Source organism: Chiroxiphia lanceolata, chromosome 3, assembly GCF_009829145.1.
Source record: "Chiroxiphia lanceolata isolate bChiLan1 chromosome 3, bChiLan1.pri, whole genome shotgun sequence".
In the NCBI taxonomy this organism is placed as follows: Eukaryota; Metazoa; Chordata; class Aves; order Passeriformes; family Pipridae; genus Chiroxiphia; species Chiroxiphia lanceolata.
Window position 1 is genome coordinate 32,330,342 of NC_045639.1, and position 13,896 is coordinate 32,344,237.

A 13,896-nucleotide genomic window follows, 5' to 3' on the forward strand; every position below is an offset into this window, starting at 1 on the left:
CAGTCTTTCTTCTACCAGCAAGGCCTGAACTGGACATGGCAGTCCAGATGTGGCCTCACAAGTGCTGAAGAGAATGAAGAATCCCTTCCCTCAGCCTGCTGGCTAACATTCCTGCTATGCAGCCCTGTATTCAGCTGGCCTTTGCTGGAAGGACACAGCGTTGACACAGCCTGAGTTGAGGACCTCAGGCCAGCCTCCACAGGGTTGCTCTGTGTGCATTTGGTATCTGCCTTGTGCTGGTTCACAGGGCCGTTCCCGCCCCACGCAGGACTTTGCGTTTGCCTCTGTTGAACTCAGTCTGCAACTGCATACTTAAGCAATAGGTGGCACTGATGGATGATGTAGATCGCATTGTCCCTGAGACAGCGTCACTGCGGAAGAGAAAGCCAGCAGAGGAGAAACTTGGATTGTGTCACTTGGAGCAGCGTCCAGGCAAAGACAAGCAGACATGTGGCAGGAGATTCTTCCAAATGCCTGGTAAGAACTCCTCGACACGGGGAGGAGGGACTCCAAACTGGGCTCCCTGGGATTGGGGGTGGGAGAAAGCCCCAGGAGGGTCATCAGACCATAGGAGAGTAGGAACATGCAGCAGAGTTCTCCTGAGTATGAGTGCAGAAAAGGTTTTGATCGACTGAGCCTTGTTTTATGTCACTCCAAGACCTGCTTCTGGGACATGCTTGCTTTGTTAGCAGCACAGAGTTTATGCTATTGCCATAACTGCTTTCATGCCTCTGCTCACTAAGCTCCAGGATGTAAGTACAGAGGGATATTACTACCTGTTACATAAGCTATTTGTTCTCAGGAACCCTGTTCTTCCTTGTCTGGGAGCAACTTAAGGAGTTATGCCCTTACAAATCACACATAAGCTGTCTCAGAGATTGTTACCAGATTGCCTTGGAGACTACTGGGATATCCAGTAAAGGCACCAGATTCTGCATCCCAAACAGCAGAGAGAAATGATACTAGGTGAAAAGAAAATACCCAGTACACTTGGTTTTTCATGGATTTTCACGGCTTTTTCTTCTTTGGCTTTTGTTTTGTTTTCTCAAGGTATTGCAATTATGACACCAAATAACTCCCTAATCTAGCTGCCTTCCACAAGGCAGAGTAACAAGACTTTCTCTTATTGCATCTAATTTTGCTAGCATTTAGATTGTGCTTTTGTACCAGAATCTACTAGGCTTAAAGAGAACCAAGGAGGATACTTTCTTTTTCTTGCAGGAGAACTAAAAGGTTGATATCTAGTCAGGAGTATTTAGAAGTGGCAAAGGTAAAGCAGCTCATTGAACTCTGAACAGGAAAAAGTCCTATAAGCCTCTCCTCATGCCAGCCCTGCAGCATGTTGAATACTACATGGCTGGCATCAGAGTAACCTGTGAGCTTGGAGGTCTCCTGCCAAAGCTGTGCACCTATTGCTACACAGCAATCAAAATAAACTATTTCGTGGCTGAAGTAACACAGTTGCTCACAGGATGAAACACTGCAAGGACACCTACCCAGTTGTTTAGTGCCTTTTATCTAAATTATGCTAAAGGAGGAAATATTATGGCAACAAAGTATCTAGCTTAAACATAGCCTAGGAACACTGTCTCTTTGTGCAGAGACAGTGTTTTCCGAGCCCTTCTCTTTCCACCCTATCCAAAAAGTAGGAAAAATAATGGCAGATATTGCCAGGTGGCTAAATAGCTTGTGATTGCGTGGCTGGGTAATAAATGTGCTGGCAGGTGACACTCTTTGCACCATCCCCAAGGGCTGGTATCGGAAAACACTATCAGACTATAAGGATCCTTCTTTTTTCCCCCTTTTGTAGGAAGAACGTCTTGTCCCGGATCAGGTGAGTGAAATGGCTGTTCTATGTTGAGGCCTCCACTTTTGATTAGCACCCTAATTGGGGCGCAGCATAGTACCTTCATTCTCTGGACGACAACAACAAAATCTTCATTCACAGTCCCCTTGCAGCCCCCTGCAATAGCCCCAGACACCTCTACTAATACCCAAAGGAAATCGAAGAACTTGAAGCACAGGTCAGAGAGGAGGGAAGGTGCTCTACATTTAAGACTGCATGTCTGTGAAATCCAACTCCAGTAACTTAGCTCCTACACCTCCAGTCTGAACCTTTCTGTTTAGAACAGAAAGAGGGGCACCAGCAGACAAGTCTTACTGGAAAGCTATGGTGGAGGGCCGATGTTGCCCTAAGGGATCATTATGTGCAAAGCACTGGCAAGAGAAGCATATCTAGCACATCCAGCTCTCTTCAGTAGCTGAAGACTTTTGTCTCTCTGCCTGCTCCTCAGCCCACTCTGTTCATGCAGTTTTTATCCCTGGAGAAGTCCAGCTGTTACTATCTAGTTCACTCCAGCACCTGTCTCAAAATAGATTGGCACATATGCTCTTGAACCTTGTCCCCCTGGGCACCCTGGTTCACAACAAGAGGCACAAGGAAGCCTTGTGATCAGCAAGTCCTGATCAGCAAGGACTTGAGATCCCTAAGAAGCATTGGTAAATATAACTCTGCCCCAATTCTTGCCTGTGGTCTTCAGAAATAATAAAAACATCCAGTCCCTGCTGACCGCATGGGATTTGTAGGCATTTGTTTCTGCTCAGTCCCAACTGGTGTGATTACAAGCCTCAGCATAGTGCCTTTGCCCTTGACACTTCTGTTGTTGAACATAAACAATTTTATGCTTTCTTAGGTCTTTTGAATATTCTCAGAAGAATGCAGTCCTGGTCCCTGTGGCTGCCCTGGGGGTTGGAGGGATCCTGGTTTGCTGGCTGAGATCTAGACACAAGATCAAGACTATTGAAATGGGCGATGGATGGTGGGGCTCAGGTGAAAGATCCCTAAAAGGGAGAGAAGATGACAGTATCCGTCCCTTCAAGATTGAAACATCTGACAAAGAAATCGAGGTACCAGTGGCTGGGATGTAAGGAGGGGCAGAAAGCTGCAAGGCATATGGAAGCAGTCTATCACCCACCTCACTGCTCCAAGGTGATATCTTGGGGTGACAGCAATACCAGTGCTGCTACTTATCTCCATCAGATGATGCTCTGGCTCACCATCCTTTATGAACAGGATTTGAGCTCAGATCCATTCCAATGTTCAATAAAGACTTTCGGAGACAACAGACCCTCCATGCAACCTGTGGCTGCTCCTGCAGAAAGGTCACACTTTGAGCAGCAGACTTTGACAGTGTGTCTGTGGATGGTGGAGAGGGGCAGGAGGGTGTTGGGACAGCAGTGGCACCAGGAGGGCAGGACTGACAGACTTCTGCAGAGGGAAGGGCTAGAATGGTGAAGAGAGATGGGGTATTGACTGAGTTGTAGCAGTTCTGTCCCTGCATGCCTATCCTTAATTATCTGGCCAACTAGCATTCTGCAGCTCAGGCTGAGCTTCTTGTTCTCTCAGCTGGCAGTGCTGGCAAGCTTCTAGTGCCAAAAACCCTAAAGTGAGTTAGCAGCAAGTCAAAATTAGGACCCAGTACTCCTGGGTACCCTAGGGGAACTCATAACCTGCAGAAAAATATACTCCCCGTATAAACAATTCAAGAGGTCATGCAGAGTACAGCCCTGCTTCAGGAGGGCTTGTGGTGTCCCAGAGAGCAACACAAAAGCTGGTGGAGCCAGGAGAGCCTGTCTGTACCTGTCCTGGCATAACACACATGCAGGAAGCTGACAAACCTCTCAAGAAGGGCTCCCTTCCACAGGATCTGCACCGGCGCCTGGATCAGGCCCGCTACACACCACATGTGGAAGGGGCTGCCTTCCACTATGGCTTCAACTCCAGCTACTTGAAGGAGGTGGTGTCCTACTGGAGGAACCAGTTTGACTGGCGCAAGCAAGTGGAAGTCCTGAACAAATATCCCCACTTCCACACCACAATTGAAGGTGAGGGAACCTCTGTGGCTTGAGCAGGTCTCACTCTGAAATGCACAGAGAGAAGGGGGAGATTTAAGAAATTACAATATTTAAGATAACAGTATGCATAACAGCTTAGTGATATGAGTGAAGTATCACTCAAGGCTCTGTTATTAATAACCTTGTAGAGATTAAGTCCATTAAAAATAGCAATAAGATTCATCATGTTTCCAGATGAGCTTCCTCTGGCTCTGAATCTGAGCTAACTAACAATGAGGTTTTCTTCAGCTATTGCCTTGAAGTCACCTTTGGAAATCGTGAAATTTAGCCCGACTGAGGCTAGAATATCTCCCACCACCACCCAGTTTAGCCAGGTGAGGTTAGTCAGACTTTATGTAAGTGATCTCCAGGTTAAACTTCTATCATGCACTTACTTTTCCATATTTCTCTTTTAATCACCCACATATTTTGTAATTTGGTAATGTTGTTGCATGTATTATTATTACCTTCATTATGCTTTTCATTTAAGTGCAGCTCTACTTATATACTGTGAGACCAGTTTCTCAGGAGAGGAAGCTCAATCTCCTGCGACCCCAGTATCTGAGGCTGAGGTCAATACTTCCATCTGTATGTAAAAGATGAGACATAGATACAGGCATCCCCTTTCATTTGGCATCTTCTTGCCATGGGTTGATTGAGTAATCATCTTCTGCTACAGATGCTAATTACAATTTTGCCACCCTCCTTCTTCAGAGTCTAGACCAGAAGTTGTGATGGACCCAGAGCTTTAATTTGTTTGTCTTGGATGTGTGGCAGGGATTGATATCCATTTTATCCATGTGAAGCCATCCTATGTTCCTCATGGTCGAGCTGTTCAACCTCTGCTGATGGTCCACGGCTGGCCTGGCTCCTTCTATGAGTTCTACAAGATCATCCCTCTGCTCACGGAGCCAGCCAAGCATGGCCTGAATGAGGGTGATCTGGTATTTGAGGTTATCTGCCCATCCATCCCAGGCTATGGCTTCTCAGAGGCCCCTCACCAGCAAGGTAAGTGATGAAAAGGCTCTGTAAGAATCAGAGTTTTGGAGTAACACCTCAGCCATCCCCAGCCCCCCTGGGCACTGCAGTCTGTGAATGCAGATGCCTGGCTCTTCACTAATACTCATGTGGCTGAGGCTCTGGGGCTGGCTGTGGAGATTTGGAGCACAATGGTAGCTGGAAGCCAGGTCTGCTTTCCACTTTCTCCACTTCCCACTGACTTGCTATCATCCTGTGTTCATCTTATTTCCAAGGAGCAAGGCAGACCAGCATGGCACAGTGTGCCTTCCCACAACCCCATACTCACATGCCTCTGTCAGGCCACAGTCTTTGGCCAGGGGATGAATACTAGGACAAACAGATCTCATGTGTTTCTCTTTACCTACAGGCTTTGACTCCATAGCAACTGCTCGGATATTTCATAAGCTGATGAAGAGATTGGGCTTCAAGGAATATTACATACAGGGAGGAGACTGGGGATCTCGTATTACCACAAACATGGCCCAGATGCTGCCACAGTAAGTAGCAAAGGAAACCAGAGCAGAAAAGCTGCCTCCAGTTCTTACCCTACCTTCTGGCTCTGTGGTCCTGCCTTCCGTTTGCCCTGCATCTCATCCCCTTCTGCTGTTTCCTTCAGGAACAAACCCACCTTGCATATTCAATTATATTCATATGTTTTGCATTGATATTGGCACAGTTCTTGTGCTTTCTAAATTTCAGTGCTGTTTGGCTCTCTTTCGCTAGACATGGAAATAAACTCTGTTGCATTTTGATTTGAGATCTCAAGGAGACAGATCATCATTCTAAATGAGGAAGGAGATAAATTTAAAATCAGCACAGAGAAAAGGAAGGGAGGAATTCAGCCTTTCAGCTGCTAAACACACAAAGTACAGGACTTTCCTATGTAAAATGCAGACTTGAGACTGGTTGGAAATGAAGCACAATACCTTCTTCAGAAGATAGCATCACGGCTTAGTGCTGAAGAGGCATTTAAAGCTCTCCAGGCAGCACAGCCACACTTGGGTCAGAGAATAGATAAAGTGGGAAAGCTCCTAAAACAGTTAGATTACAGGCTGAGGAGCTCTCTCTTGCCAATTGCAGTTGCGCTGCACAACACCCAGAACACAGTGGCCACAAGTGATCTACTTGTGCTTTTTAGAAAACACCCAACACAGTCTGTTCCCTACAGCATGGAACAACACAAGATCAACAGCCAGAGCTACCAGCGTGGATATGCCACATCCAGAAACTGAGTAGCTGAAGTTAACATCATAGCAGTGGCACAGCTGGATGGACATGGGACCATTTCGAACTCCCATTTTTTGAATCATGATAAACCTGAAGGGCTTTGTGTATTTGTCTCAGTAAAATGCTTTTAACATAGCTCCAGTCAGGCATGTTTTCTAGAAAATCTGAAGACAGAAAATCACTTGATTTAACCTTCTATTCATTAACCTAATTTTAGATCTGTGAGAGGGCTTCATCTGAATATTGTCTTCCTTGGCAATCAAAGTTTGGGAAGGTGGATTTCCATAATGCTTGGAGCTTATGTACCATGGCTTGTAGGCCTCAGTAGGGAAGATGCTCGACGTATCTACCCCTTCATGCAGAAGAACGTCTATGACATTCTGCGAGAGTCTGGATACTTACACATCCAAGCCACCAAACCAGACACTGCAGGTAATGTACCTTCTCTTTATCACTGTGAAGACTGTATAGTAAATGCTTATGGTATATAAAATCTCGTAGTAAACAAAGGCCAACCAAGTTTGAGAAGCAATAAGTTTTGGTGACTGAGCGCTCTTGCCCATGTGGGCAGTGAGTTCATGGAGACAAGAACTGTGTAAAACAAAATTAAAAGGAACAGCTCAAAAAAAGATGGAGATTTCAAATATCACCATTCAAGGCCTTTTAAATCGCATGCCATTTCTCTCAGGCAAAGAACCCCTTTCCAAAAAGTCTCCTAAAGTAAAGTGCAAAGTCCTGAAATTGAAGCTTCTAGAAATAAATGTGGTTGAAAACAAGAAAAATACCCAAGGTAAGTAAGTGCAATGTGAAACTTGCAGAAAGGTAGACACAGCCTTAACACGTGAAAAACCAAAAGCCTGACATATTGGATCCAGTAGATAAGGAGTATGAAGAAAGATAGGGCCATTTCATAAAAGTTAAATTATTTGCATCAGTCCCCACTGGAGAGGATTTTGGGGTATTGCTTTATTGAAATAAAGCAATATTTAAATTAAAGCAATGTCTTTCCCCTTGTCAGGAAAGACAGCACAGCTGTCAGCTGTGGAGACCGTAGAACAAATAGCACCCCATCCTGGCAATTCACTGAAGAAGAAAAAGTTTAAACTGAAATGACAACTAATGTCTAGTCTGTTGCTTGAAGTAATCGCAATACCAAATAAAAAAAGGAGAAAAACAAGATACCAGTTTGGAAGGGGGTTGTAGTGGTGGCATTTCTGGTTGTTTGAGGGTTTTTTAAGGGCCAAACAGTGAAGATAACCTCAGAAAAATGAAGACTAGTATGTCTAGTCTCTGATCAGAAAACTAGCAGAGCTATTTTAAAGAGGAGAACTGATTTACAGGTGATAATATCACAGGGAAATCATACTTCAAAAATCAGAGCTCTGGCAGAATCAAAGAGTGTGGATCCAGTAATGGAACTTATATAATTTCCAGAAAATACTTTGCTGAGATTCCTCCAGTGTTCTTAAGAAATTAAACTGCCTTAAGAAAAGGATTAAAACTAGTCAACATGAGAATCCAAGCGTAAGAATAAATAAGCAAGTTCCAGGGGAGGGAGAGTATCACAAAAATCTGTGCTGGTACCTATAAATTTCAGTATGATCCTGATTTCTCTTCAAATAAAAGTTAATGATTAGGTGAAGAATTAACAGCTATCCAAAGTTTAGTTTAAACTAAAGATAACTGTAGAGTTGCAAAAAAAAACATTTAAGTGACTGATTGACAAAACCAGCCAATAAAAACTGATGTTAACAAAGTCCAAAGCAATTTAAATAGAGGAAGAAAATCACAATGGGGTCAAGTTTGGCTTCTGCCATATGAGAGAATCCATAAGAAACATCAGCCTGCTCAGAGTTTAAGAGAGTCTTATAAACTGTTAAATAGAATAAAAAAAGAAAATATGAAATCCATAATACTCTGAATCTGTTGCATCCCTGTTAACCCAATTTCATAATTATATTTTAGAATCAGAAGAATACATAAAGGGGAGAAAAACTGAAGTGATTATACAGTGCTTCTATGGACGCTGCTCATAGTCTAGGATTCTTCATACTGTATTTCTATACTTATAATGTTTGCTAATGTTCCCAAAAGGAGGAACAGATAACAGATACACAACATCCCACTGTTTAAATTAGATAAAAAGTGATGAACAGCACTAACAGTCCCGGCTGCCCGTTCAAAACAGGATAGTGCTCCCAAATATTTTACCTGAAATTTCTTTTCAGAGTGTAATCCCTTTACATCTGAATTTGCTTCTGCCACACATTACCAAGAAGCCAACAGGACTTTCTTAGTTCCTAGCTTCTTTTGTATAGGAATTACTTGAGTTTGTAGTGCCATCGGTTACAGCCGGAATTCCTTTGGGGGGAATTTGTCATGAATAAAGTACTATCAGGTGTGGTAAAATACAGACTCTCTACTGAATTCTCACAGAAAACTGAACACTTATGAAAGTCCAGTTTAACTCCCACTGAAGTATCACAATGCCAGGCAACTGCAATAGCCCTTCTGTTCTCTTGAATTAGGTTGTGGACTGAATGACTCCCCAGTGGGGCTTGCTGCATATATTTTGGAGAAATTCTCCACCTGGACAGATAAATCATTTCTGCATAAAGATGATGGAGGCTTAGAAAGGTAAGAAAACAGATGTTATTCCATGCAAAGTCTCATTAAAACAATGAGTGATGATAACCAATATGAGGATTCAGGTAAAAGATTGGCCAGTCAAATCTGGAATTTAAGGATGAAAGACTACAAATGACAAGTAGTAGCTTAAACCTACAGCAGACTGTTTGCAAACCATTGCTTCAGAACAAAGTGGTTTTGCTCTGGACACGTGGGTGCCGATTAATTCACTGCTTGAAAATGAGTCGAGAACAAGAGGAACAACCTCAGGACATGAGCTCAATACAGTGCATTGAGAAATAGCTTCCAGTTAAATTTCTTCATCCTTCTCTCTCAACAGCAAATACTCTCTTGATGAGCTTTTGACCAATGTGATGATTTATTGGGTGACATCCTCCATTGTGTCCTCAATGCGATACTACAAGGAGAACTTTTCCAAGGACCCTAATCTAAATGCTTATAACAGGTAATGAAATGGTAGGTGCAAGACAGATTTGCAAATGAGATGGAAACATTTAGATCACTCACAACAGCACATCTGACTCCGGAAAAAAAAAAAAAAAAAAATCAAATTTCTTATTTTCTTTCGATAAATATAGTTGAGTCACTTTTCTTTTGAACCTATAACTTGCACAAGGTGGCTTGCAACCAAGACAATACATTCTTGTCAAAGCATCAAATGCAGTCTTGTGTTCAAAATACAGGTCTACATAGTTATTTACTAAACAAATGTAAGCTCTAGCTCAGTTCAGTAAAACAGAACAGAAAATCATGGGCATATCCAAGAGAGAAGTTTAAAGTGAATTAGGAAGGATATGGCTTGCTGGAAAATAAACTGAGAACTACAACGGTTAAGCACAAACTTGGGGAAGGATTTTGGAGAGCAGTGCTTGAAACCAAGTACCTCTTGACAGCTGGTATGTTATGATGACTTTAAGAGAGGCTGACCAGAAAAACATTGCTGAGTGGATTTCTCCAAGCAACAGATGATACAAACAAACGGGAGAGTGTTTTTCTTTGTGACTGAACCCGTCTACCTTCCCTCTCCAGAGTCATTTGTTACACATGTGGTACCACAAGTTTAAATCAAATGTGAGCTGGTTAATTTCTGACTTTCACACAGAGGTGCAGCATCTCGTCACACAGCACAAAATTACAGAACAACCTAAGCTCAAAGATTTGAAACATTTCAAGATCAAACTGTGTGCGAAGTTAGCTCTATTTACACACCTTTGGATATAACCTTCTTAAACTCGAGGATATCCAAATAGAAGTGAAGCCCTTCAGCAGAGTGCAGACCACAAAGTGTGTTGCTGTGGTGAAACTGTGGCAGTTACCAGTCAGAAAGTTTTTATAGACTTTCCCTGGGACTTGTTTCAAAAATGCAATTAACTTATGTCTTCTAGGTTTGGTATACATGTTCCCACAGGGATCGCGGCTTTTCCTCAGGAGATAGTTCATACACCACGTACCTGGGCAAAGGATGTCTACAAGAACATCATCACTTACACTTACATGCCACGTGGAGGGCATTTTGCTGCCTTTGAGGAACCAAAGCTTCTGGCACAAGACATCATGCAGTTTGTCAGAAAAGTGGAACAGCTGTAAACCTGCAGTTTAAATACATGCACAGAATGGAAGCAAGTTGTTCTGGCACCAGCAGAACCTTTGCTTTGAGGGGTTAAATAAATCCAGTGTAATCACATATAGAAACCAGTATTTTATTTTGATAATAATTACAGTACTAAACTTGTTAATCAAGCTGTAAAGATTTTTATAAGGAGAAAAAACAAAAAATTAAAAAAACAAAAAAAAAAAACAAAAAAAAAAAAACAAAAAAAAAACAAAAAAAAAAAAAAAAAAAAAACAAAAAAAAAAACCAAAGCATCTTGTGTTCTTACATTCCCAGCACCATATCATTGCTGAATTCATAGTTCAAGTATAACAGAATATGTAAACAGTTTATTGCAGTAACATTGCATTCATCCGGGACAGAGGTGAAAAACTGGCTAAGGCTTGTGTTCAAAAGCTTTAAATACTTGGGCACTAGCATTCTTAAATATGTATTACAAGCAGCTTTGCTGGAAGTGTAAAGGGTTTTGATCTCTAGAGCACAAACACTCCTACATTCAAGTTATATTCCATTCAAAAACCTGTGATCACATATTCAAGTGGGCAGCTGCACAAAAGGCAGCTTTCTTCATTCTAGCAGTTTCTCCCCTAGAACAAGTTTTAGCAGCTACTGCACATTGTAAACAGTTGTTAATGGATAATATGGCAGAGATAGCACTCCTAGTGTTCTCCAAGCTCAAAAATATCAAATCAAGTTCCTCCCAGTTCTATAATCTCAATCCATTCCAAAAGGTCAAAGTTAAAATATGCACCAAGTGCAGAGGGTTACATCAAACCTTTACACTCTTTTCAAAGGATTTTTACCACCTCATTGTGCAATTTCGGCTACTAACTGCAAGCACCTTCACTACCAGTAGGCTCAAGTTTCTCTTCAAATGGGACAGTTATTTGAAACTATTAAAAGCTCATTACATCACAGATAGCTGTTGGAGTTCTCTTCAGTCAGCTAGGCATGTGTCTACTTATAACACGCCACACTCTAAGGATTTCTCTCCCTGTCCTGTTCTGCACTAGACAATAGCTCAGAAGAACAGGCTCAAATCTGCTTCCAAGTGAAACAATATGACTCAGAACAGGAATGTGGCAGATAAAGATAGTGCTGAATTTCATCACAATCCCCTGACTTCTACACATTCCAGGAAAGTTTAGGTCCAAGACTTGTAAGAGATAAAAGCAAGTAAGAAACTTGCTTACTTTGTTGTTTAGTAAATTACCATATTGAGGCAGAACTCCTTCTCTAAAGAGGGTTAGCAAAAACTGCTTATTTTTAATTGTATCTGTATATCTAACTGATTGTCAGGGCTGTTGGACTAAGGATTTGTTAAAAAAAGAAAAAAAAATATTGCTTATTGCTACCCTGCCTCCACAGAACTGGTCAAGCGCTTTCAGTTTCCAGTAGAGGATAGCACTAGGTACAAGATCTCACAACTGCTGAGAAATCTCACTCTTTGGAACATAAAGGAACTGAAATAAGAGTTCTGCGGAGGTCAAATTTTATTAAATAGATGGACAATCACTTGATTACTCAAGTGGGGTGGGCACTGCAGCAGCTAATGGGTTACCAAGAGCTGCAACTGCTTCTAAGCACACAGCAGGGTGCATCCCAACACACTAATTCATCTGCTCTGCCACAGCTCAAGTCCCTAAGGAATCACTGCACCTTTGCCTTAAAGGGGATTTGCCTTCAACAAGAAGTCAGGAAGTGATGAGAGATCAGTGCAGCCAAGCTACACAAAGACAGTAAACGCTCTGGAGAAGAAAAATTCAGACAAAGATACATGGTTACATTGGATAAAATTAACACTTAACAAAGGGTAATTAATATTCCAATTAGACATCTACAGAGCCCAGTCATTCACTAAAGCCTTTGAGGGTCACTGGTGCTTGGAACCAGATGTAGTCCTCCCACTCAGGTGCTGTGTGCTGTGGAGGCGAGGCACTCAGGTGGGGGTCTCCGTCACAGGACAATCTAACAGTCAGCTTCCTCCCTCGCGTTGGCACTTTGTAGTTCAGTTTGGGCCGGAACCATTCAACACCACAGTCCCGGTGGCCCTGGACTAGGATGAGCGTGCCTGTGACAGGGAGAGCCTTCAGTTCACTGAAGACGTCTGCAACAAAAAGGCTGTGAAAGAGCTGGCGAACACAGGGTGCAGTCTGGAGGCTCTCCTCAGCACTGCCCTCGCAGATCCCTTCCAAGTTCAGCTCATAGAGCTCCTTGGGGTTCATGACGTTTCCTCCAAGTAGGAAAAGAACCCGAGGAACCAGTGTTAAACTAAACATGACTTCCAGATGCTGGAACAATCCCTCCAGCTCCATTAGCACCTGCTGGCACTTGCTGCTTCCCGGGCCCATGGAGGGTGGCTTCTCAATCCCATCTCCATCCTGGAAAACAAACAAACAGATTAGTACATTTAGTTATAAGGATGTATTAGCCCCAATATGCTCTGCAGAAAGCATGGCCCATCCCACAGGAAATAAGGGGGTTGTGTTCCTTTTGAGAGCTATAGGTACTCACACAGAGAATCAGAGACAAAAGAGGAACACAAAAGCACACCCTATTTGACAAACAGTTTAAATCCAAATCACAGAAGAGACAAATTCCCACAAGAAATAGAAGCCCCATCTTTCAAAGATCAGCCAAAGCAGCGACATGCCTTCAGCACAGAGTAGTGTAACAAGCAGTAAAGAGAAACTTGCCGAGACCTTCAGCAGCCTGACCTTAAGGTTGCCCTTGCCTTTTTTTTTTTTTTTAGGGGAAGACGTAACATTTAGGGATGCAGCTACAACGAGCGCTTTCCTTCAGATGCACCGACACATTACAGTACGAGAACAGGAGCTCACAGGTAGAACTGCGAGCAGAACACGGCCGCCTCGCCGACCTCCCACGCCGAGGGCCGCCTCACCTGTGCCGCCCGCCGGCAGAAGTAGGTGAGTTGCTCGTAGGGCAGCGGGAGCTGGTTCCGCTGGTGCAGCACGTGCTTGAGGAGCTCGCAGACGAAGCGGCAGCCGCTACCCCGGCGCACGGCGCCCGGGAACGCCACGGACACCGAGGGGGTGCCCGGCACCGACCTGCTCCGCCGGGGCCTCATCCCGCGATCCAGCGACGGCAGCGACAAGGAAGCGGAAACCGCGACCACGCCCCAGCCAACGGCCGGACCGACTTTAAATGCCGCGGCCGCCGCGGGGGCTCACGGGAGCGGCGCGCGGGCCGCCCCGCGCGACCTGCGGCGGCGGCGGGGTAGGAGGCGCAGCGAATGGTGGAAAGGGGAGCGGTGGCGCGCGCGGGCGCGGAGGAGGCTGGGCCCTGGTGGAGCCCCGCCCCGTATGGGCGTGACCGAGCGGGCTGGCCCTGCCCCGCGGATCGCGGGCCCGCCCCGCTGAGGCGGTACCGGGAGCGGCGGCATTGCTGCCCGGGGGGAGCCGCTGCGCTGGCCTCCGCCCCGCTCCCCGGCAGCCCTTGCGGAGGAACTGCCTTCGCCGCGCCGCAGGGAGGCG

The 13,896-nt window shown here is 44.3% G+C and overlaps 2 protein-coding genes across 3 annotated transcripts; one reads left to right on the forward strand and one right to left on the reverse strand.

Moving 5' to 3' along the window:
* The first annotated feature begins 309 nt into the window (after window positions 1-309).
* LOC116784723 (epoxide hydrolase 1-like) lies at window positions 310-10,581 on the forward strand. Of its 2 annotated transcripts, XM_032683591.1 has the most exons (10): window positions 311-477; window positions 1,811-1,834; window positions 2,694-2,907; window positions 3,705-3,885; window positions 4,672-4,902; window positions 5,282-5,411; window positions 6,359-6,573; window positions 8,670-8,778; window positions 9,110-9,235; window positions 10,176-10,581. In XM_032683591.1, the coding sequence occupies exons 1-10, from the start codon at window positions 449-451 to the stop codon at window positions 10,375-10,377; spliced, it is 1,461 nt and encodes a 486-aa protein (XP_032539482.1). In that variant the 5' UTR covers window positions 311-448; the 3' UTR covers window positions 10,378-10,581. The 2 variants fall into 2 exon arrangements, with proteins under 2 accessions (XP_032539483.1, XP_032539482.1); XM_032683592.1 differs by lacking the exon at window positions 1,811-1,834 and having other exon boundaries at window positions 310-477.
* A 67-nt stretch (window positions 10,582-10,648) lies between these two features.
* On the reverse strand, window positions 10,649-13,529 carry MAD2L1BP (MAD2L1 binding protein). The gene is made up of 2 exons (XM_032683593.1): window positions 13,305-13,529; window positions 10,649-12,783 (listed from the first exon to the last, which is right to left on the reverse strand). The coding sequence occupies exons 1-2, from the start codon at window positions 13,488-13,490 to the stop codon at window positions 12,253-12,255; spliced, it is 717 nt and encodes a 238-aa protein (XP_032539484.1). The 5' UTR covers window positions 13,491-13,529; the 3' UTR covers window positions 10,649-12,252.
* Window positions 13,530-13,896: the final 367 nt, after the last annotated feature.

Bases quoted from the DNA above. Each gene is read 5' to 3' on its own strand.
- MAD2L1BP (XM_032683593.1), bottom strand. From the start codon at position 13,490: ATGAGGCCCCGGCGGAGCAGGTCGGTGCCGGGCACCCCCTCGGTGTCC. The intron at 12,784-13,304 runs GTGAGGCGGCCC...TTTGTTTTCCAG, and splicing joins TCTGCCGGCGGGCGGCACAG to GATGGAGATGGGATTGAGAA.
- LOC116784723 (XM_032683591.1), top strand. From the start codon at position 449: ATGTGGCAGGAGATTCTTCCAAATGCCTG. The intron at 8,779-9,109 runs GTAAGAAAACAG...CTCTCTCAACAG, and splicing joins GATGATGGAGGCTTAGAAAG to CAAATACTCTCTTGATGAGC. The intron at 9,236-10,175 runs GTAATGAAATGG...TATGTCTTCTAG, and splicing joins AATCTAAATGCTTATAACAG to GTTTGGTATACATGTTCCCA.